Consider the following 23,950-nt stretch of genomic DNA (forward strand, 5'->3'; position numbering starts at 1 on the left):
ATTATCTTCTTATGGTGCTTTGTTTTGTTAATAGTGAAAAACACACACAACACTCATCTGATACACAAAGAGCTTTAGACGACCTTACTGGTTTTTCAGCACACAAATATGTTTAATATTTAATCCACACAGATAGAGATCAATGTATGAGTTTCCATACTGAACAAAGGGGATGGGCTTCGGTGTGTCTGGAGATTTACAGTATCCCTGTAGACAGGTGCCATAATGACAACACGCCACCATTCACCAGCTTCACACTCAACTGTCCACTTGACAGTCACATGAGAGCGCGGGGGAAATGAGTTACAAGCCAATCAGCTCTTAAGTGCAGGTTGTCTGTCAGACTTCTCTACTGAGGACTGAACCCTTGACACTTTTGGTTTCAGCTCTAACCCTGCGCCTGGTTTTCCTTCTCCAACAACTCAGTTTACATTCACACAGCTCAAGTCTGTAGACATGCTTTGGCCTGACTGATAGGATCCTCTGGCCTTTAATTTTCATGAGGCTGCTGCAGACGCACTTTAATATTTCCTGTCATTTTGAGTCAGTAACCACCTACTGATGTTCCCAATGGATTGAAGTCATTATCCCCTAATATGGGTTTATGAGGGCCGAAAATGGGCAAATGTGACATGCCGATTTGTCATTCATTCACTAATCAAGACACTTAAAACAGCGATGATAGCAAGATGGGAAGCAACGTAGTCCAACTGACTTTGTAACAGCCAAACCCCAGGCTTGTCTTCCTGGGTGTGATCCAAGAAGCTCCGAGTCTCTCCTGCCTCTGTGCTGAATTCAACATAATTTGGACTTTCCATTTGTTCTGTGTTGGCTCATCTCCACTTTCCCTCAAAATTTCAATGACCTCAACCCCTTTTTCCATCAACTAGAATCCTCAAGCCTCAAGCCTAAACAAGAGTTCAGTACATTACGTCTCGCCAGATGTTTTTTTTTTTTCAGTCCCACACACACACACACAACCTACTTATACTGAACTCCGATGCGGCTGTCAAAAATCAAAACACGTTGACCCATAACTAACTGACATCTGCATCCCTTCACTCAGTGAGCTCCCTAAAACTGAATATTCACCGATCAGTTGCCTAGCTCTTAATTTCTCCGGACAATCAGGGTCCGTATCCGGCAAAAGGCTGGGGTGTGTTCTCGTCAAGTCATAGCATAGATAGGTATGGATTACTGAATGGCTGTTCCCAGGAAATCGGGACGCTGAATTCTGGTGGCGATGCAAGTCAGTGTTGTCATTCACATTCCTGTACCTGTTCTGTTGGTACAACTGATGCATGGCTGGGGGGGCGGGGGGCGGGGCTCTGGGCTACGCCTTAAGACGAGGTGGAGGTTTCACGGAGGACAAACCATAAATGGAGGAAGAAGAGGAGTAACTCTGGGGCAGATGCAGGACATTTGAGGTAAATATAGGAGATACAGTGTACTTACAGGGTGGATACAAGATTGATACAGAGCAGGGAGGTAGTTATGAGGCTGGGTTACAAGGCTCATGAAGATAGTTACAATGGCCTGGATGGGATAGAAATAGGATGGCAGGCTATAGATTACTGGATCAGAGGAGGTACTTACAAGGCAATAAAGATAGTTACAAGGTGATGGGGCAGGAGGGGATATCATAGTTACAAGGGGAGATACAGAGCTTGGAGGGTCATTTTAGAGCCAAGGGTAAACTTTTACATGACCAGGGGATAAATACAAGGTTTGGGTGGTTGGAGGTGTGTGTGTGTGGGGGGTGGAGATTTCTTTAAGGAGATGGGTGGGTGGGGGATAAAAGGAGACCCAGGTGTCACTCGGGTACGTAGGACACCTGCCAGACTATGATGTGGCTCCGCTCGGCTTTGCACAAAGCAGGTTTCATCTGCGGAGCGCCGGCACTCTCTCCCTCCTCCGTCTCGTCGTCTTCTCCATCGCCTGAGGCAAGCAGGCAAACAGAAAGGTCAGCCTGAACTTACAACATTTACATGATACATTTCCATGTTGAAAAGGTGTAGGCATGCTCATCTCTATTATAATAACTACATATTAAATAGAAATGTAGTTTTACTTGCTTTAACATAATAAGGGCATTGTGTGGAGAAAGTAATCTGCATGGGATCTTATCTAATCAAACTACAAAAGCCTTTGTAGCTTCAGTTTTTGGAACAAGAATACAAACGTGAAATACCAACATGCAGCAACATTATAGAAGTGCCTTCTTCCTCACTTCTCATACCTCAGTTCTTTGCTGCGTCACACTGCTATATTCTCTACGTGTGTGTGTGGCTGCAGGTGCATGTGTCTTGGTGTGAACAGGTGTGTGTGTGTGTGTGTGTGAGTGTTTCCTCACCTATGCGGAAGTCGATGTAGCCCTCTCCTCCACTCAGCACCAACACATTGTGAACACTCTGGGCCTCGGCCTCTGGGGGCGCTGTGGAGCCCTGCCCCTCCGACGGGCTGTCCAGCACGCTGCCGTTTAGGGTGGCCAGGACATTGCCTGTCACAAAAGACAGAGGCTAAGGACTGGGCATGGTATGCAGTTATGGACAAGTCTGGCAGAATGCAGGTGGTCAGCCAAAACAGGTCTCAGAAATAACATCTCAATGGACTGATTCATGATGTGCATATAATCATTTTTCATGTTAATGCCAAGAAATGCAAAAAAAACTTGCTTCAACTGAATTTGGACAAAACTAAGGTTCTTGTCCTTGTTCTCCAGACAAATTTGGTTGTTTCTTTGCAAAGTTATTCTGTACATCAAGCCTGTATCTAAGAATTTAGGAGTTATCTTTGATTTCTGTTTAAATCTTGTTTAGTTGTTCTTACGATACTGAGGGAATAATCCACACTTTTATATCATCTTGCCTTTGACCACTGTAGAACAGTTTAGAGGGCTAAACTGAGTTGCGAAAGCCTGCTATTAATGCAGCAGCTAGAGGGATCAATATGGTTCAGGTATGGGTCCCACATGTAAAATACCTCTATAGATGAGCACAAGATGCAGGTCCATTGTAAGCTGATGCCAAGACTTTCTTGTCGGCACCGAGTCCATGATCAAATATGTTAGGATGTTCTAGTATATTTTAAAGGTTAAAATATTAAACAGTCTCTTCTTGCTGCTTCTTCTTGATTATAGGACAGAAGGTCCATTCCAAATGCCACATGAAAAATGGCATTCAAATCATTCCACTATATCATTCTAGTGCTTCTGTAACTTAACACATGACCATACACAGTGAATATAATTACCAGGTTCTGGTTTACATTTTAGACACGATGGTGATATCCCTGTATCCATTCTATGCCTTAAGACTGTTGTTATGCAGATGGCCAATGATAGTTATCAGCACAGCCCCCGCTGTCTCGGCAGTCTGAGTCATTGATAGCAGTATTTAAGTCTCTCTCCCAAGCCTACTTGGTAGACTGAGAGTAGAGGCAGAGCTAAGTAAGAGAGCCAAAGAGAAATAGTGTTATTTGTGTTATTATTAGCTGTTTATTTTTAAATGTCTAAAAAAGGCATATCTCTGCAGACTATAATGTTGCTGTAGCTGACAGACAGCACAGCTATCCATCAAACAGGTCAGCTATTTAAAAATAGCTGACCTTTGGGGGGGGGGGGGGGATATCAGAGCGCCCCTCTAGTATATGAATGGACCTTCACGCCTTTACAGTAATTTAAGTAAGAGTATTGGTACGATAATCTTTGACAGACACATTATTGTGCAAATCGAAAAGGTTTTGTAGGAAACACTGGGAGTGAGAGGTTTCTATATCCTGCCGTATTGAAGCAACGCAGGACATGATCACTCGCTGCATCTGTAGAGAGGCAGTCTTTGTACCAACCTGGTACGGAGACAAAGAACTTGACAGCATCGCGGTGTCCATGGAAACAGAGCTGGGCCTGGGCCATGGAGCAGTAGGGGATGAAGCTGCCGCTGCTCTTCTCGGAGCTGTCATCACCGTACACATGGATCACGCCCCCAGATGATGTGGGAGACACCTTGTTGGCTGAGGGAGTGAGAGGCCATGAGTCAGTAACTGTGCCACACAAAAGCAACCAATCAGGAAAGATTACGTCAGATAAGCTAGCAAATCAGATGTGTTTGGTAGCACGAAGCAGGCCTTCTTTAAAACAAATAAAAACACTTTCCAGGAATACACCAAGAACCAATAAAATCCATATCTGAGCCACTGATGAACTGAAGATGAGCAGTAGTTTTAGAATAATAACAACTCACATCTGTAGCATGCAGTGGAGTCATGCAAGACCAGAATACAATATCCCAGTTAAGGGAACGTTATTCATGATTTGACCAAAATTACCAGTTATGACAATCACAACATGGACAAGCATATCTTTCACTTTTTGATGCAATATGGGCTACAGATAGCACCGATAACATGCAGAGCAACTAAAGAACAAAAGTACCTTTCCAATATAAAGCAAAGAATAAAATCATTGCACACAGAATAGTTTTGGCACCTTCAGCTAAATGTTCACAGATACAAGAGGACGGGGTAACTGACTGCTTGATCATTGATCCAATGTTTTCTGTTCCATATGAGTGTTTTGTCCAATATCTCCTCGTTCAATGGCCTTCACAGATCTTACAGGATTGGCTGAGCATCAACAAATAAATGGAAGGTAGAAAGAGCTATGGCTTGCCACCGCAGATCTATTAAGGAGAGTGAATGAGGACACTTCTATAGTTGTAACAGCCTGCAGTCCTTTCACATGTGTGAACACAGTCTGCACAAGAGGTTGATAAAAGGCGTCTGGAGATATGGCATTCAGGGGAAAATGAAGGCATGACTGGGTGAGGAGGCAGGACGTAGGGAGCGCTCCCACTTACCCCTCAAACCCAGGAGCTGTCCCCGGTGAAGGACTACCGCTAGAGGAGGCGGAGGAGGGTAGGAGGAGAGCAGAGGAGAAAAGAGTACAGTAACAGTAATAGTCAGGACCAAGATGGTCTGAGAAGGAGGTGGAACCATTGAGGGAGGAAGGAAGGAAGGAAAACAGGAAGGTAGAAACAAAGATGGACAATTCATCGGGAGAGGGGAGATTAAGCTAAAGAAGAGCACAGATAAACAGAGTATGTGGAAAAAGTCTAGTTATAGTAATTATTTCAAGAATTTTATCCTGTCCAGAATTACCAATTGTATTTTCCTCTAGCTGCCTTGGTACAAATTCCAGGTAAAATGACCTACTGTTTTTTAGAAAACTCTAGCGGCTCCTGTAATTTTATTTAAATCCAGAGAGACATTATCGTGATTATATGCCATTTTGTGTTGTTATTTTTAACACTTGATCACTTCCCAATGAGCTTTCTCAAATGTGAATCCAAATGTGAGGGGGAACATTACCTGGAGTCCACTAATTGAGGACACATCTCCAGGCAGGGATTGATGATTTTGGCAGACTGTCTGGCTCTCATGACTTGAGTCCAGGAAAAAGGTGCCGATTTCCCTAAACGTCTGACATTAGGTGTGCACTTGTCAGCCCTTTATAAATACCCAAGCAAGTCTGATTTGGATTTTAAGTATAGTTTCATTTGAGACAGTCCACCAATATCAGAGTTTGTGACTCACTGTTTTTGTCTACTGCTGCTTTGCTGTTCAGGTTGGTGTTAAGCAAGCTCTAGGTTCTTGGTGCATGTGTTTGTTTCCTTGTCAACTACTTGGTGTATATGTATCAATGCAACTCTGACTCACTCTCTGTCAGCGGGATGGAGATGACCACACCGTTCCCAGTCCCCACCCAAAGACGGTTTCCACCAATCAGCAGCGCCGTGATTCGCACAAAAGAGAAGCCCAGCTTGCCAGTACCTGTGAATCATAAATAAGTTGTAGCCAATGTACTCTCTGAGGACTAGATTCCCCCTACACAAAGATGACAGGCACACAGTATCTCACCCAGCATCTTGCTGACATAGGGCTCAATGTCCACGTCCTGCAGATGCTGGTGTGTGAGCGCATGGTAGAGACGCAGGGTGGAGTCCAGTCGGATGGAAACCCACACGCCGTCGCCGATCCACGCTAGCTGCCGCACCTGGCTCTCCCTGCGAGGGTGGGCATCGAAGGACTTCTGAACAGCGGGGGAAGAGGTTAGGGGTGGAGAAGATCAATTATTACATTATTAGAGTAACATTACACTTGTGAAAATTGCTGTACCATAAAAGGCATTGTGGATTGAGCTGTGTTGAACCCACCTCGATCTGCATGCTCTTGGGCTGGATGACGTGGATCTTATTCTTGTAGCCGCACCACACCTTGTCGTGGACCACCGCCATGCAGCGGATGGAGTGATGTGGCCGGCCGAGATCCATCAGGTGGTAGTTGGACAGATCCCATTGGCCATCTGCTGACACACACACACACACACACACACACACACACACACACACACACACCGATACCCAGCAAAACTATGTAAATAATCAACTACTGACACAAAAGAGTGTCTACAGTAATGTTTGTATGTAATGTACATTTGTGTGTACACTACACACCAACTCTAATGGGTGAATTCACAGCTAAGTGCCTTAGAATTGTGATAGAAATCATCAACAAAAACTTTGATTTTCATGTTTTCACTTCAGTTGAAGAATTACACGGTGCCTCTATAGGTTGAGAAACTTCTCCAACCTCTTGGGCTTATGAAAACTTTTCAAAACGCATTGGGGAAACTCAAAAATGCATATTGGTCAAGCTAAGATCAAGGCCGTTGTTCTTAGTTCTTTAAAAGTTGACATGACAGTTTATATGATGCCTCCAAGCCCTTGTGAGAGAGTTTGAGAAACAGAAGGCCAACAATTGTGATGTATCGTAGCTCTGCTAAAAAGAACATTTAAAGGGCCGAGTACCCTCAGATCTGTGGAATATGGCGAGGGTCCCATCAGCGAGGGCCACCAGCACACGACCCTTCACATGCCTACAAGGAGAGAGGAGACAGACTGAGTAACTGAGATTCATTCAAATGCTTTCTGATTAGAATTTCACTTTCATGGACACAGAACACACACACACACACACACACACACACTTCAGTAGTCCCTAATGGCTCACTTACACCAGACTCAGCACAGAGTCCTTCAGTTTGATGGAGTGGAGACACTTCTTCCAGTTGCCAACTGCTGAGTGGACATAGAGCCTTGAGGGAAAACAGAGACAAGTTACTCCAGGGCAAAATACTGTGTGACTCTACTGACATGTATGAGTGGATTCAAAATACACAACATAATAGGTATGGTGTGACATTTATACATGTGTCTTAGTGTTGGGAGAGGGCCAGTGGGGTTCAAAGCTAGCGATCCCTGACGGACCAACGGTCCACCAACCACAGAAAAACTGTTTGAGTTCAAAGAGCATTGTGACTGGTTGGGGTCAACAACTTTTGATGTAGACATACTGTACGTGATCATTGACTGGTTCACAACAAAACAATATTTTATATTGATTGTGTTAAAAGTAAGGTGTTAAAGGAAAGAGCCACGCAAAAATACAGTTCCTCCAGTGGTCTTAGATAGTTAAACAACTCTCTTGGAAAGTGATTGTGTAGCCCTCCCTTCCCTTGTATCTATTGCTCAACTATTCCTAATGGTCATTACTGTAAAAAAACAATGTGGTCTCAGTAGTCAACTGGCCTGATTAAATAAAAGTTAAAAAATCTAGCACATCTGATGTCCATTTGAGGCTTTTGGGGAATCTTCCCACCCCTGAGTGTGACGAGGCCTTGATTACCAAAGTAAGTAATAATAAAAAGTAAAGAAGTAATAATACAAGCCTAACATAAAATATGCCTATGAAACCGATCCAGTAGCAATTTAATTGGTTTTTCAATATCAGTCAAGGCCTTACCAGGGTGCCAAAGCTAATAATTGAGATTTATTAACTTTGTAAAGAAACGATGAGAATAATTTCTCTGTAGCTGCTGTGGAGCTCCAAGAGAGGTTATGATTAGTTTAGCTGGGCTACCCACCAGCCGTTCTGGGCTCCCAGCCACATGGTCGGAGCCACGCTGGTGCAGTTCTTGGCCTCTTCACCTCCATCCTCCGTCTCCTGGGGAAGAGATGTCTCCTCTTTGGATTGGCCTGCGCTTCTGCTAGGACAGACGGATCGTACACACAGTCATCTGATAAACCGGGTGTACAATTCATGGGAGGCACAAACGTGTAACAAAGAGACTACAGACATATTTACACGCCGCTCACTCCAGATACAGTGTTAAATGTTAAAAGCAGGCGATTTCAATTCAATTCAAAATGAGCTTTATAGGCATGAATCGCATGTGTTGCCAAAGCAGATGGTGATATCACATTGAAAATAAATGTTCCAATACTAACAGTAATGAAGGCAGTAGTTCAGTAAATACAAGACATACATTCATAGTTAAAAATAATAATACATTATGAATAGTGTGGTTGGTCATAAATTTGAATCATTGTCACAGAGCACACTAAAGTAAAATGAATGGTTATTAGTATCATCATGAGTACACAGAATATCCATAATCTAGGTAAGTGAATACTAAGATCAGACAAAACTGAGATAATCATTTGCTCTCTTGTCAAATCCAAGTTGCTAGCGTGTTTTCCAGTCTTTTTAAACATCGACTGTGCAGTAGGCGCCTCCTACCTGTCGGCGGCATCCGCTGTGCGAGGCTGTGGATCGGTGAAGACGTGTTCAGTGAAGGGTCCCGGGGGTCCGGAGCCCCCCTCTGTGTGGCTGGCCGCCGGCTCAGGGACCTCGGTGGCCTCGGTGGCTTCCTCAGCTGACTGGGCGGGGTGAAGCTTCCCGTTCATGGGGGGAGCAACGGGGGCTAAAGCATGACAGGGTTGAAACAAACGGACGGGATGTTAGCGCTGCTGCACTTACGGGATAACTTGATGGATCCGGTTTGCTATATGAACACCAAAATGCACTGGAGTGTTTGGGATTTGCTCACCTTGTCCTTTGTCCAGTATGGGGGTGTCGGTGCGGGAGGAGCAGTTGCTGCGGGCCACGCTGCAGTTGGTGGCGCAGCCCACCAGAGTGATGCCGGCCAACATGCCCTCCATGCCTCCAGCTTCCTCTCCTCCCCCAGTAACACCATCACCTGGATCCAGAACAATCTCTCCTGCTGGATAGTCGCTCTCACTGGCAGCTGGATATGTGCACACCACACACACACACACACACACACTCACACACCTCAGCAGCGATGCTATTGCATGTGTTAAATAATGATGTGATCCTTTAATGATCCCTGTAGGGAAACTGTTTTCTCTTCCACCTCCACAGGGAAGTCAGGGTCAGCAGCAGAGCAGCGACACCGTTTTCTTTTTAGACTTCTGTGTTGTTTTCAGCATAACATTTAATCAGTAGTCATTATATGATAATTCTCCAATAGAAAACTAGATTTTGGTCAACAAGACTGGTAACTGGCAATTAAAAATTAGTAAATGTGTAATGACCATTTACATTTTTAGTTTGTATTGTTTATAAATACTGGAGAAAAAATCAGCATTTGTGTTACTTATTGATAAATGATGTTTATGAAACTACATTGGGGCCTTAACGGTAATATAGTGAGATATCACCAGCTGTCTCACCTGGCACGCTGGAGATGCACAGCACATGGGCATTGCAGACGTTGAACTGGTCGACCAGCGAGCCCGGCTGGTTGGCGTCGATGATGACCACCTTGCTGGCTGAGTGGGTGCTGGTGAGGATCCACACTCGACTGCTCATGGTGTCTGTTTCCTGCAGCTCCTTAGACTGAGAGAGAGGGGTGAGAGGAGAGAGAGGAGAGAGAGGAGAGAGAGGAGAGAGAGGAGAGAGAGGAGAGAGAGGAGAGGAGAGAGAGGAGAGGAGAAGAGAGGAGAGAGAGGAGAGAGAGGAGAGGAGAAGAGAGGAGAGGAGAGAGAGGACAGAGGAGAGGAGAGGAGAGGAGAGGCGAGAGAGGAGAGAGAGGAGAAAGAGGAGAGGAAGGAGAGGAGAGAGAGGAGAGGAGAGGAGAGGAGAGGAGAGGAGAGGAGAGAGAGGAGAGGAGAGAGAAGAGAGGCGACAGGGTTTTGACACAATAACACAAAACAACTTAAAGGGGATGTGGTTCATCTGAGGAAAAACAATGTTCACCATGTTTCTGGGTAGTTTGATATTACATATTTTCCAATATTAATTACAGGTGTAATGTACTACGCAAATGCTCTACCTTCCTCTTCTCGGGGGAGCTGTGGTTGCTCTTGCTGTCTCCTGCCTCTTCCTCAGTGTTCAGAGGGTCGGTGCTGCTGGACGCTGCCTTGGCTGCTGCCGACTCCTGGCTGCAGGCCCTCCATCCGGTCAGGTCCACTCCTGCTGCACACCACAACTGCAAGCACGTACACACATGCACACACACACACACACACACACACATACATACTGTCTGCTGAAATATACTGTCATTTTTCACATATTCCATCATGCAGTCTAAGTTTCAGTTTAAAGGCTTCTGATTACAAGTACAAGTTTAAACTTGTGACCTTCTGGTTAAAAAGGTATTGCTGCTGCTTGGAATTTTTCAAGCCGACGGTATGCCATCTACTACTGCCAGGATGAATGTTGTGACACTTAAACAAATGTATCATATGTTATTAGTCTTATATCTGGCTGCTCAGTCATTAGCTACAGCAATATATGAGTCAGGTCCGACGGTTTGGACTTCAGTTGGGGCTGGAACTCCTTGTGCTCATGTAATTTTTGGACACAAACATAATTTTTTTTACCCAAACAAAGCTCTAGCCACATCAGTTATGTTACTTCAACACAGAAAACCATCGTCACTTCTAACTTCTCCCGAATTTCTTACCTTCCTGTTGGGATCCTTCTCCACCAGGGGGCGACAGTACACAGGAACAGGAACATTCTTCATGCGGTTGTCCTCTTTCTCGTTGGTTGTCTAAAAGCAGAGGTGGGGTCAGCAGGGTCAGGAGACAAGCAGAGAAATGAATTACTGACTGGCTCCCTAAAAACATCTCCAGTCTTATTGGCCACTAATGAAAACCAACAGCATTCAATCATCTCAACTGCTCGCTATTTACCATATCCCCATCATGTGGGCAGAATAAACTGGGGGTCAGTAACAGGCACTATGAGCAGAAGTTGTAATTGATGTTTTCAGATCAAGCTGTTGGTGTATGTACCGTCTACAGGTACATAAACGGCAGGCATTAAAGGAAAATTCCACCCTTGGACACTTACACTGTAATATACTGTATCATCAATCTGTGATGTTCAGTGCATTCCAGGAGTAATTTTGTGATGAAGTGTAATTTACCTTTTTGTTGTATCAATTTTCCCTCAACCTGCCTCATCTACTTCTGCTTCAGTTAGTGATTCCTACATTTCCCAGAATGCCTTTTTGTATCTCTGCCTCTTCTACTATGGATTTCTCCCTGTATGATCATTGAACATCAGTGTAAAATGGTGAGTCTAGAAAGAAATCCTTAACTCTTTGGTTCTAAGAAACCGACACCAAAACCTGACATGCACAATCGGTATTCTGGTGGAAACATTTCGATGTGACATAACATTTTCTACATTTGGCCAGTTATCCACAGAAATAAGAAAAACATACCATCTAACAACAAAATGGACCCAGGTACAAGGTACATCGCGTGCAAGGTACATTGCCAACAGCTGTTTTTTAAGTGCTTAAGTGCTTTAAGGTGGATTTTTCCTTTAAATACAAAGACAATACTACCATCATAGCATGGGTTAAGTGATGATGACTTCCCTGTGTTAAGCAGGGCAGGTTGAGACAGACAGAGGTCAAAGGTTAAAAGGTTGCAGCAACATTGGCAGAGGGAAATCAGCTGCAGTCAACTCCAAAAAGACAGGAGTTTATTCGAGAGTGGTATTCATGTCTAGAAGACGCAACCGTAAGGTGTGTGTAGGTGTATGTATATGTGTGTATGTGTAAGATTATGTGCATGCATATGCACACGTGTTTGAATCATATGAAATGCAATGATGCTAACTCCATCATGCCACAAGCAAATTTTGCCCTTGACTTTCATGCATTTTCAATTTAACAGTTAATATATTTACAGAACGCTCCATTTGCTAAAAGGCTCCACAGATCTTATGGAGTTTAAGTTGTTGCAGTGTAACAAGCTGTTTTTGCCATCTGGATATTTATTCTCTGTGCTGTTTGTATTTGCTGGTATATTGCTATCTATGGGCGGGGCTTCAGGGGAAGGTTAGAGGCGGGATAAACCAGTAAAGGTGCATGCTGGCACTCTGTCGGTCTCACTTGCCTGTTGTCTCTTCAGCGGGCCGTCCTGAGCGCTGTCCGTCTGACCACCAGTCTGTGGGAGACCAGAGTTAGAGCCACCTGCCTACCAACACCCTCTACCTTCTGGCCTTTAAGCTGCACAGGGTGAACCCATAGTCTGCCAGCCAACATTTAAAGTACGCTGTGAAAATGATGTTCATGCTTGAATTGTTCATAAAAACCAAAGTGGAAAAGATTGAGAGGTTTGTGCTGTTCTGCAAAGACTCCTAGGTGTTGGTTTAATTAAAACAGCTTTGTGTAAATGATGAAATGCTCCATGAATCTGGACCCTTCAGAAGACAAATGCCAGATATTAATATGTCTTAGTCAGACTCTATATGCCCAACCATAGATATGCAAGGACGTGCCCGTCCGAGTTAGCCAAAAGCATTCATCAACAGTCTGATAGGAGTGCTGACCCAAGATCAGTTTCACCTTTCATTTCAATAATTAAAGAGTAATCTTAGGCCTTAGCATGGAGAAGCTTGATAAAGTCAAGTCCCATGTGTCTTGTATTCTTCACAATATAAACAGTAAAAGAAATGTAAATGTTAGCACACAGTGTACTATGGCTTGTTACTGGCATTATTCAGGCTTTGTAGGCTCCTGTTAATCCCCATCACAATCCATATGTGAGAATTAACCTGAAAACAGCGTTTTCACCTCCCTGACAGGCTGGCTATGTCAGTGAAATGCAAAGGTGCTGCTGGGTAAACATCACCAGTCAGCCAAACAAAGGGAAGTTTATGCTCCCCGTACAAACTGAAATAAGGTCTCTGAATTATTTTCATGTCATTTGTTATATATGTTTGATGGTTGTACACCTCTGCTCCTTTACTGAGACTTTAGTCAACTTTTTCAGGGCCTTCATTCACCAAGCATCTCAAAAGTAGGAGAGGTGAATTGGGAATCGCTCATTAAAAACTGCTCTGAGATACTTTGTGAACACAAGCCCAGAAGAACATCTGACAGAGTTGAGAGGAGGGCTGGAGGGGCTTTCTGACCATGTGGGTTGGGGGGAGTGTGTGTGTGTGTGTGTGTGTGTGTGTGTGTTTTGGTATACCTGTTTGAAGCGAGACGGCACACTCCAGCCACAGGCCTGCATGATGCCGTCGTCACGGCGCATGTGCTCGCGGACCTGCCGGTACTGTTCGCGCCGCTGCTCTCGGCGGACCGACAGTGCCGAGTCACTGAGGAGAGACGCAACACCGTTACTGGCCAGTCTGCAAGCAACGGGAGGAAAGGGAGGGAAGAGAGAGAAAGCGAAGCGTTAGCAGCCTGGCCAGCCAGCAGCAGGAGTCAGAGAGGTGAAGAGGAAGAGAGCAAGAAGAAAAAGCAACAGCAGTGGTTACTGGAAAATGTGGTTTGCCACAGCAGTGGGGAAGTTAAGCTTTAGTTTAGTTCATCATGCTAAACTGACAAGAGCACAAGTCTAAATCTAAAACGGTGTTATGATTAATATTAATGAAGAGCAGATTTAGCATTAGTGCCTGACAGGAACTAAAACCTCAAGAATATGCAGCAATCCAAGATTTAAATCAGAAGAAAAATGGGAGAATTAGAGAAATTGCTTTAGGGATTACAGTTACAGTTGTGTGTTTGTGTGTGTGTGTGTGTGTGTGTGTGTGTGTGTGTGTGTGTGTGTGTGTGTGCAGGTGCTTGTGTGTGTACATGTGTGTGCTTTTGTGTGTGTATGCTTGTGTATGTCTGTGACCTATATTTGCTGTGTGTACCTGTATCTCTGTTTGTGTCTGTCTGTCTATGAAAGTACAGATAGCTTAAAAGCAAAGATAATATGATCTGAGAATACACTTTCCAATTCAAACTGTGCCATGCAATCACACTTTACAATACAAACCACCAACTAGTTGAAAGAAAATCATGTTGGAAGATGTTCACTCTTATCACCAAAGCGTTCTGTTGGGTTGTACGACCTGCAATAATTTTGCAGTCAAAATACCCTTATTTTGATGTTAAGGTCCATCAAAACACCCCAAATCACTTCAAAGACTATGTAATGACTCTGATCTCCTACCCCAGATGTTTGCCCATGTACAATTTATTATCCCAATTGTCCAAATCCCAGAAACTATTACTGGACTATACCATTATCAGCCAGGATACTGACTAAGGCACATTTACACTCTCTTTATCCTGTTTATTGTTCACTTTTGCAGTCTGTCTAAGCTTTGTTTCCATGGTAATGTTCAGAATATTCTGCTTGTTCATGTATAAAGGGATTCTCCTGAAGGGGATATTAAAGCACAAAAAACAGCTTATCCTGAATGGGACCTGAACAGGAATATGAGCTAATATCCAGAGTGTGAATTTAAACACAGTCAGTGTGTGTCAAATACCCAAGAACCCTCTCTAAGCTGGCACAAGCAAGCAACCATGCATCCAGACAAAGCGGGGGGAGAAGGACATATGGCGAGTATAGACAGAGAGAGAGAGAGTAGCTGGCTGCTGCTCACTCTTCAGGGAAGAACTCCAGTGTGCGATTGGAGGTGGAGATCTGGCACATGGTGTGGCTGCGTCGCTGGGGGAAACCGGCCGGCGATGGCGACTTGTAGTGGATGTTGACGCTGCAGTAGGGCCGCTTGACCGGCGGAGGGCTGGACGACGTGCTGAAGAGACGGGCGAAGCTGATGGAGAGAGGGAGAGAGAGAGAGAGAGAGTGAGAGATTTTGATGCTTTTGCTTTTGAACAGTACTTCCACCACTGATAATGAATGAAAAATAAGCCCTGGAGAGTTGAAAAATTGAAAAAACATTCAACGGTATCTATCTCTGATTCATGTCACGTCTGTCGGATTTTCTTTAATAAAACAGAATCTTACAACTGCCAGATGGTGGACTTCTTTTTCTCCTGGATCTGCGGACTCTCCCGGGACGCCCTGACAGGAGAGAGAGGTGTGTGTCAAATTTCAACTGAATATAAAGAGCCTCAATCCAAAATTAAATATCTACAATTTGAGAAAAGTGACACCTACCTGAACTTTTTAAAAGTGATTGCATAAATTAATTCCTTGGTTGCCAAAATGATAACAGTTTTGCAGACTGGATTCTCTCTTTTTTTGTAGATATTAAATGATGAACTTAAGTAATAACTTATTTTCTATGATCTCAGAGGTTCTTCACCTCCAGTCTAAAGCAGTATGGTTCACCTGATCATCTCTGTCCACCGGACGGCCTCCTGCAGCTCCATCAGTCTCTCTTTGTACTGGTTCCTCTCCATCAGGACGCGGGCCATCTCCACCCGGGTGAACCGCCGCCGCTGGGTCATGGTCATGTCTCCGTCCTGCATGGGTGACGAATACTGAGCAGAGGAGAGCATAGAGCCTTTTTAATTACAGGAGGCCCCGGTTCCACAAACCGTTTGACAATAGACACCTAAGAATAGACACAGTATAGTTATAGTAGTTAGGTTTTTTGGATTTACTAAACGCTGAGTCCCTCTCTCCAGAAACCAGAGGTCCAGCAAACCAAAACTCTGATCTGTGATGTACTGAAGCACAGCTGAAACTGACTTGAACTAATACAAAGTTTATATGAACTTTTACGTCTACATGTGCCTCTTATAGTAATGATATCAGTTCCCATATAAGAAAATACACTGAATGTATAAAATGTTGGGGACATCCTCCTGATATTGAGTTGCAGCCCCTTTTGCACAATCCACATCTCAGTAGTCTCAAAGATTAAACACCCTTCTCTAACTTCTCTGCTTCTCTTTATCTACATTTCTTCCTTTGTGATTGGTATAGATTTAATAAAGGAAGGGATAATGGATTTTACCTGGATTCACCTCATCAGTGTACTTCATGAAAAGAGTAAGTGTCCCTAATATTTTGTGCATTAAGTGTATATCATAATCCAAAGAACATTATCCTATTTTCACATTTTCCAATTCCCTCCGTATGAAGCTGTACATCAATATATCGTCACAGATTAGGGGACAAGACAAACTCTTCTTTCTCATTTCTGGTTATGGAGACAGTAGTGAATGTTCACCAGTACAGGCAAACTATACTAGTACTATAGCAAGACAAAGCTAGAGTGGCACTGGCACACTCGTAGTGTAGTACTGAAACAACTGCAGCATCTAAGACAGTTTTATCGGACCAGATGGATTCCATGTGTTGGACCAGTGATGCAGACTGGGCCAGGGATGGGGTTCACTCACATCGTCTCCTCCTTCATCCTTGGAATCCTGAGACGCTCCCAGAGCCTCTGCTCTTAACCTGCATGCCAAAAGCAGAAACCCAATTAAAATCTTTCTTTTTAGTCTCTCAACTGCTAGCTTGGCTGTTATTCAAGTCAGGAAAGCCAATGGTCCCATTAGCGCATTGTTGTTTAGTATGACGGTTAGCTTGGACGTGATTGGGTGACATTTTGTGGGCTAACATCCAATCAAGGTTAGGCGCTCTCCGTAGTTAAATAGCACAAAGGATACTCACATTATATCCTGTGTCTTGATAAGTGTTTAAAGTGAGTGGGCAGCAATACTGATATTACTGAGTTGTTTGCCCTTCTCTAATGACTTTCCATCCACCCACAACAAATCTAGTTCCATCCATTACCTCAGCAGAGTTAATGGACTTAACATTGTCTTAAAACTGTGTCCAGTGCATCTCAAACACTCTCCTAAGATTTATTGGTTATTGTAATGATTTATTGGCTTTGCCTTATGCCTGAGCAACATGTGGCAGTAGATGCTGGTCCCGAATCAGCTTTAACTGCAGCTAATCCCATCCTCTCCCAATGGAAGCAACTTCATCCACAAACACAGATAAGCTTCCACGCTGAAAAATATCTACGACAAAAGCTTTTGCCAAGATGGAATACAGATTCACACTGCCAGGTCTGAATGGTTTCCAACTGGGCTTTAGATGCACTTTTGCATTGTAAAGCAGGTGAACATGAATGATTTCCACCATCCCACTAAAGAAAAAAATACTTTAAAGAAGCATACCAGCGTTTTAAAGTTTTCTCCCCATCTCATTATGTTACTCGCAAAAAACAGAACAACAGCAAAAACCTCACCTCTTGAGTTCCTCCTCCAGCTCCTTGACTCGGGTGTCCACCTTGTTCTTGGACTGTCTCACTGCCTCCAGCTCCTCCCTCAGCACCTCCTGCTCGCCCGACAGCTCGTCCACTTTGGCAATAAGGTCGTTCTTCACTATGTTCAGAGCATTTCTGTGAGGAGGAGGAGGAGGAGGAGGAGGAGGAGGAAAGAGATCAATGCCAATTCTGGGAAGCTACAAGTAAGACGTTTTGTGACCGCACACCGAAAACCGAAAAAGCTGACCTGCTCAACTCAAAACTTTGGAATCCAAACTCTTGGACATAATGAATCCAAAACAGGAATGCCCGCACTCCCAGAATATGTTAAAATGCTTATTTAATGCGCAGCAGATGGGTGCTAGGCCCATGGGAGTAGCCACTTTGCCTTTGGATTTGGTGTGTACAAGGTTGAGGATTAACACTGGATAATTTTACACACACACACACACACACACACACACACACACGCACACGCACACACTATCTACCGAAGATCAAGATAAATGCGTACAAACACTCATTTATTCCTTCAGCTATTAACTTGCTGAACAGTGTGTCAAGATATTTTTTTTACATTCTTTATTTTAATACAGGCACTTTGAAAATTGAACTTTCACACACACACACACACACACACACACACACACACACACACACACACACACAACCACACACACACATAGACACATTCTCTCTCTCTGCCTCTTACTTGGTCTCTAGGAGCTGTTTGTTCTCTGTCAGCAGGTTCTCCACCTCCTTGCCCATTCCTGAAAGAGTCACAGTCAGGTCATTGTTTGTCGTCATCACAAACAATACAAGATAACCAAAAATCAGTTCAATCCAGTGATCTACAAGTTAAATACTCAATGATTTTTTCATTATTTTTGTTTCCTTTATAAAATAGCTTTTCAAAAACAGCCAAGGGAAGTGTGTAATGTGGTGCAAACGATGGAAAATCTCTACACAAGGAAAATGTTTCATTATTCAATAAAATGAAAATTAGTGGGACAGACTGAGTATTGATTTATTGTCAGGCTCTCATGTAGACAAGGGAGAAGTCAGGATGAAAAGATCCATTGTTAGATATCAGGGGAAATATTAAGTACATTTAAGTGGTCAATCCATTCCCCTTAGCAATTTTTTCTAAACTGAAACAAACAGTGGGCTGGCTGTAGTATCACAGATTACAGTATAACCATAACAATAATGTTCCTCATAATATAACATATTAACATATACCATTTGGTGGACACTTTTATCCAAAGCGTCTTACAGTACCATGGGTGTATACATTTTTAACACAGGTTGAACCGTTAACCCTGACAGTGTTGATGCCTCTTCTATTATTACCACAATGTTTTAACATAGGAGCATCAGGCATGGTGCACAATAAGCTAAGCACGCACATGCTAAGCACAAGCTTAGATCAAAGCAGGAATGAATTTGCTGAGAGACATTTAAGACAAGAGGACATGAAGAAGAAAAAATAATGTTAGCCAGGAGGTTCTTGTAAGGTAGGTATCAGTTACAAAAGGCTTCGGGGGTTCGTATTGTGTTGAAGCCATTTTCCTATACAAAGAAAATGGTCCTTGGTTGAGATTTGATTAGAAAATTCCACTCAGTTTGAGGTGGTGATAGATAATCTGGCTCCAGAAGCAGGGAACATACTCACTCGCCTTTTTCTGGGCACAACCTGAGCATCTCTTTAAGGCAGTTTAGATTGGCAATTTTGCCTGCAGCGCTCTGGATTACACAGTGAGTTTTAAAGAGAAAAATGTCATGTAATATACAGGTAAATGGGCATTTTGAAGCTGTTGCCTGTCCCTGAGACTTGCAATAACTCACACTTATAATGGCAAAAGGGTTTACTGCTTTACAGTATAGCTGTTCAAGAATCATTGCCACACATTACCTAAAATTAATCTCTTAAATGTAAATCACTCATTGACTCTAACCTTTTACGGTGGTGCGGATGGTTGCCTAAAATGTATTGACTTGATGAACACATATTATTGACAAGTCAATTTGTCTTTATGCTTTGACTCTACGCTTATTATCATTTACAGCGGTTCTATATAACCCTTATCTCTCATGACAGTCTTTCATTATGGCAAATGAATATTTGAATGTACAAAGACTTTATCAAAGCCAACTGAGCTTGCTTTGTTTTCTGTTGAACTGGTGGAGTTGACATAACCAGGTGAATAAGACTTTGAAGAGTGTGGTAACATGGCAAACAGCAAAAGTTTTAAGTCTAACTCACTCCACTTATTCCTTATTGAACTAAACAGTTAATCTTCAGGAACTGCACTTCCACAATAAGTTATTTTCTTGCTCCGGGGCTCTGCGCTCTCCTCTGAGGAATTAGACCGTTCTCAGGTAATGTTTGTCCATTTAAGAGACATTTAATTAATTAATTAATTTTTAACTTAATGTTCTGCTAAAGGTCACCACCACTGGCCAAAAGTGGAGTTTTCTACAGGGCCGCTTAAAGCAGCTCTCTTTTGAAATAAAACAATGCAGGATTGCAAAGGGGGAACAAAATGCAAATATAAAGCCGAAGAAAACACAGACAAAAAGAAGGAATAAGAGGGATGCGAAAGCTAGAGGCCAGGAAGTGACATGACAAGCATACGTGACCAATAGGATGAGCATAGTAATTCTTAATAAGGCAAGGGGCGCCTTACCGAAGAAATCATCACGGACTGGAAGCGAAAGAGAAGAGAGGGGGAAGAAAAGGAAAGGAGGAAGGACGCAGACCAGAGAGGAAGAAAAAGAGAGGGGCAGGAATGGAAGAGAGGAGAGAGGATGCTGATAAGCATTTATTAACATGGGTTTGGAGAACAGCAACAGAGCTAGAAGACTAGAAATCAAAAGCAGCTATCTAGCCCTAAGGCTGGCCCAGTGTCAAGCAGGCTGATGGAGCGACTCGCCAATTAGAAAGACTCACTCGCACATTATCAAGTAATGGGACGTTTATGAGTAACTCGGCTCCAGTTTGTGCATTTCCAAATTCACACAGGCTTATTGTCAAAATTAACCGTCTTAAAAACCACTACACTAAGACTTTTTAGGCTATTTTAAAGTCACAATGAAACGGTATTTTGAGAGCATCTTGCTTCCATGATTTCACTTATTTCCTGTTGATACAGGATGAGGCGGGACATTCACAAGTTTAAATCCCAATGGGATATCAGTTAGGGAGAGAAAGGCAGTTTTATTTGATGGGATGGACGGAGGGCCGGGACTGTTCAAAAATCTGTGACATATTGGTTTCAATTTTTATGTACGCCTCCTAGTACTGGGATGTGTAATGTTTTTGGCATCTATTGTAAATAGGTGTATATTGTGAGGTGAAAAAGTCATTTTTCATTTCATTGTGACTTAAAGGAGCTGCAATGAGGAAAATACTATTTTACATGTATGGAAATTGGGAATTTATAAGTTTCCAATGGCTTGACCAAGTGGGCAATAAAGACTAATGTAATGTGCTGTATTATGATGTATATTCACTTATTACTGATTAATACCTACACTGAGATATGGAGTTTTGAGAACAGAGAGGAGGAGTCAAGAGAGTAATTCAGTGTGACAGAAAGGGATACCAACCGATCGTGTTCAGATACACACCTGAGAACTCGCCTATGGGTGTGTCCAGCAGAAGCACAGAAAGGGGAAAAAAGGAAACGGGTGAGAGGTTAACAGATGGATGAGAGGGCGGGTCAAACCTGCCTTCCTACTGCTGCCACACTGATAAAACACAAAATGCAGAGACAGTAAATCAAAGCAAAAAAAAAATCCACCCACTTTCAACTGCAAAAATCAATATCATAAAAATCCACCATAATCCATAATTAGCCCTACACAGAGTGAAAATGGAAATCTATTCTAAATGTTAAGTATAAAACAAAATAAAGCCACATTAAGGTCAAATTAGATACAGATTACATCAGTTAATCTGTTTAACCTCATAATATTTGAAACAGGCTAAATTTAAACGTGTCTCTGTTTCCCCCCCCCAAAAAAAACAACCAATAAGGGAAACACATGGATGGGCAGCTGAGGGGGTGCAGCCATGGTGGGAGCATATGGTTTTCTAGGAGGACTGTGCAGTGAAGGGGGGGGAGTGTGTGTGTGTGTGTGTGTGTGTGTGTGTGTGTGCTGCTGGCATGGAGGAACTGTATATTCCAGCCTGGGCCATGCAAGGTCAAACGTCAGAGCCGGTGCAGTGGCACATTCACACAGCCTCACATGTAGCTTTTGCCCCGCAGTAACACAATGGAGAAACAAATGCTGGCTTTGTTTAAATTCCACCGACATGCACCCTCGCTTCCTTGACTGAACATCTGACACTACTGAATAATATCATGTGTTAGCTTGGCCTACTGTGGGAGACTCACTTTCACCTATCCAGTGTGGATGATGAGCACATCAGAACAGGATGAACAAGGCGGCACTTCTCTTTACAAGTCTTCACACACTACAAATCATTTCCCTTTTGTGGTAAAACAGCATTTAATGTGCTTCTCATTGTATAACTGTCTCTGTATACACTGTCTATTTGTAGTCTTCCAGGTATTTTGGGACTACAATTCCCTTGGTCACATGCTGGGATGACGGGTGTTTTGCATTAAGTGACTTGTTCTGCAACCCTCATATTGCTTTGTTCACTCATGATTTTTGCACAGATTTTGAGTGTGCAGACGCCTTTTTCAAATGTGGTAAAACAGTTACCATTGGCCAAAGGAGAGGCTGCCACTAAGCTATAACCAGCATCTATATAAAGTGATCTGATGCTGCAATTTGTTGGAACTATTCTGCCAGGGTTTGGCCTCTCAGATAAATACATTAAGTGATGCATCTATAAACCAAGACAAGTTATGGCAGCCAAGGCCCTGTTTGTACCTAGAAGCTCGGCTCCTGCATCCACATCTCCGATGATGTCCGACTTGGCGTCTTTGATCTCGTGGTAGAGGGAGTCAGTGTTGATGCCGAAGGCCTCGTTCACTATGCCCTGGGAGGGGCTGAAACACACATTACACCGGATCAGACAGTGGGACTATGACGAACCACGACCTGTGCTTATGATAGTCTGCGTACTGTATGTGTGAGTGTGTGTGTGTGTGTGTAATGCAGCCACTGTGCAGCTGTACCTGTTTCCTCCTCCATAGACACGGGGGTCCACACACATATCCAACTCAGGGGTCGAATCGATGATCTCCTGAAACTCGGACCATTCATCGCTGCTACCCATACCTGGATAAAACACAACAAAAACACATCAGCAGCTGCATGGTGGAGCCTCCTGCGTGTCTTGCTAGAACTTAGTTGTCCACAAAAGGTGAAGATTTGTCTCTGGCCTCAACAAGGATACAAAAAATACACATCAGTACACAACACATAGCACTAATTAAAAGAAAAAAAAAAAAAACATACAAAAGTAAGCTATGTTAGCCTTGTGAAAGACAGAATTACATTTCATCTGGACTTTAGGAGGCTAATTACATTTGGAATAAACAACATGGCAGCATCTCAAAATGTTGGAAGAGAGCAAAGGGAGAGTCATCATCTCAGATAGTCAGCAGGAGACAATAACTTTATTATTGAACTGCACCACAGGAAGTATTTAGAGTCATCTTCTCACCGATGCTGACATTCCTGGTTTCCTGGGAGACCTGCACCTCCATGTTCCGGCTGAGCCGCTTGGCACTTTTCCTGCGGTTCCCGGCCCGCGTCGAATCAAACTCGGTCTGCGGGAGGAAGCCCTCATTGAGCGGGGTGACGGAGGCGGAGGGGACGGAGGAGGTGGGCGTGTTGGACTTGCTGCCCGTGCTGCTGGGCGTGGCCGCCACCGAGTCCGACTCCGAGCCGTCCTCCTTCAGGAGACACACAGGGTCACATGAGCGTCAGATACTGAGGGCAAGTTCAGACATAAACTTACCAGCCTGAAACACCTGCATGTGTCGTTTGGTTTGTAGCTATTGGTGAAGCCACTGGTGAGGTTTTTAGTGATGGTGACCCAGATGTGGGGCGATTTACAGTAGAATAGATCAGTCAATAATGGCCAACTTTCTCGTATTGTAAGCTCCATGTTTTTTTGTCTAGGATTCATACTATTATTATTCTTGATATGAATGAAACAAAGACTTTACAGCACATATTATTACAGTTTCATTTTTTGGTTAGTTTTAGCCAGTTAAAGTTTTGTTCATGGTCTCCCTTTTCAGGTTTCAGTATGTATTCAGCATCGTCAGTTTTCATGTGAAGTCAAAAAATCTTGATGTTCAATGACTTCTTGATGCGTGGAAACCATGGATATGAATAACTTTGCTGGTTCGTTATAAGGAAAGTAGTCTCCAATAGTCTCCAGTCATGTGATGTGATGATTCAAAGCTTATTTGATTGCATTGGCTCAGATCCTTATTGTTCTCTTTTACCCAAACCATGCGCTGCGTACTGCCTCAGATCATTATAAGGCCAAACTGAATCCCAGATGAATTCTCAGTAATACACCAAAAAACAAAAAGTCTGGAAAAAGGTTAATAGGATTCTTAATAGGTTGTCCAGCATCTAAAAGTCATTGTCA

General features: G+C 43.3%; 1 protein-coding gene across 1 annotated transcript in view; it reads right to left on the bottom strand.

The window, feature by feature from the left end:
- Positions 1–88: 88 nt before the first annotated feature.
- mapk8ip3 (mitogen-activated protein kinase 8 interacting protein 3) overlaps positions 89–23,950 on the bottom strand; it is a 36,449-nt gene continuing 12,587 nt past the window's right edge. The window contains exons 6-32 of the mRNA XM_078284753.1: positions 23,009–23,240; positions 22,518–22,620; positions 22,270–22,388; positions 20,995–21,006; positions 20,052–20,069; positions 18,074–18,131; positions 17,344–17,496; positions 16,484–16,541; positions 15,465–15,616; positions 15,138–15,194; positions 14,773–14,943; positions 13,362–13,488; positions 12,282–12,332; positions 10,832–10,921; positions 10,196–10,351; positions 9,594–9,759; positions 8,948–9,145; positions 8,638–8,821; positions 7,982–8,101; positions 7,073–7,153; positions 6,867–6,934; positions 6,213–6,361; positions 5,917–6,088; positions 5,716–5,829; positions 3,847–4,011; positions 2,354–2,500; positions 89–1,938 (exon numbers count right to left, since the gene is read on the bottom strand). Coding sequence (XP_078140879.1) covers positions 1,814–1,938; positions 2,354–2,500; positions 3,847–4,011; positions 5,716–5,829; positions 5,917–6,088; positions 6,213–6,361; positions 6,867–6,934; positions 7,073–7,153; positions 7,982–8,101; positions 8,638–8,821; positions 8,948–9,145; positions 9,594–9,759; positions 10,196–10,351; positions 10,832–10,921; positions 12,282–12,332; positions 13,362–13,488; positions 14,773–14,943; positions 15,138–15,194; positions 15,465–15,616; positions 16,484–16,541; positions 17,344–17,496; positions 18,074–18,131; positions 20,052–20,069; positions 20,995–21,006; positions 22,270–22,388; positions 22,518–22,620; positions 23,009–23,240 — 3,246 coding nt within the window. The 3' untranslated portion in view covers positions 89–1,813. The remainder of the gene's footprint in view (positions 1,939–2,353; positions 2,501–3,846; positions 4,012–5,715; positions 5,830–5,916; positions 6,089–6,212; positions 6,362–6,866; positions 6,935–7,072; positions 7,154–7,981; positions 8,102–8,637; positions 8,822–8,947; positions 9,146–9,593; positions 9,760–10,195; positions 10,352–10,831; positions 10,922–12,281; positions 12,333–13,361; positions 13,489–14,772; positions 14,944–15,137; positions 15,195–15,464; positions 15,617–16,483; positions 16,542–17,343; positions 17,497–18,073; positions 18,132–20,051; positions 20,070–20,994; positions 21,007–22,269; positions 22,389–22,517; positions 22,621–23,008; positions 23,241–23,950) is intronic.

This window comes from Centroberyx gerrardi, chromosome 7 (assembly GCF_048128805.1).
Source record: "Centroberyx gerrardi isolate f3 chromosome 7, fCenGer3.hap1.cur.20231027, whole genome shotgun sequence".
Classification (NCBI taxonomy): domain Eukaryota; kingdom Metazoa; phylum Chordata; class Actinopteri; order Beryciformes; family Berycidae; genus Centroberyx; species Centroberyx gerrardi.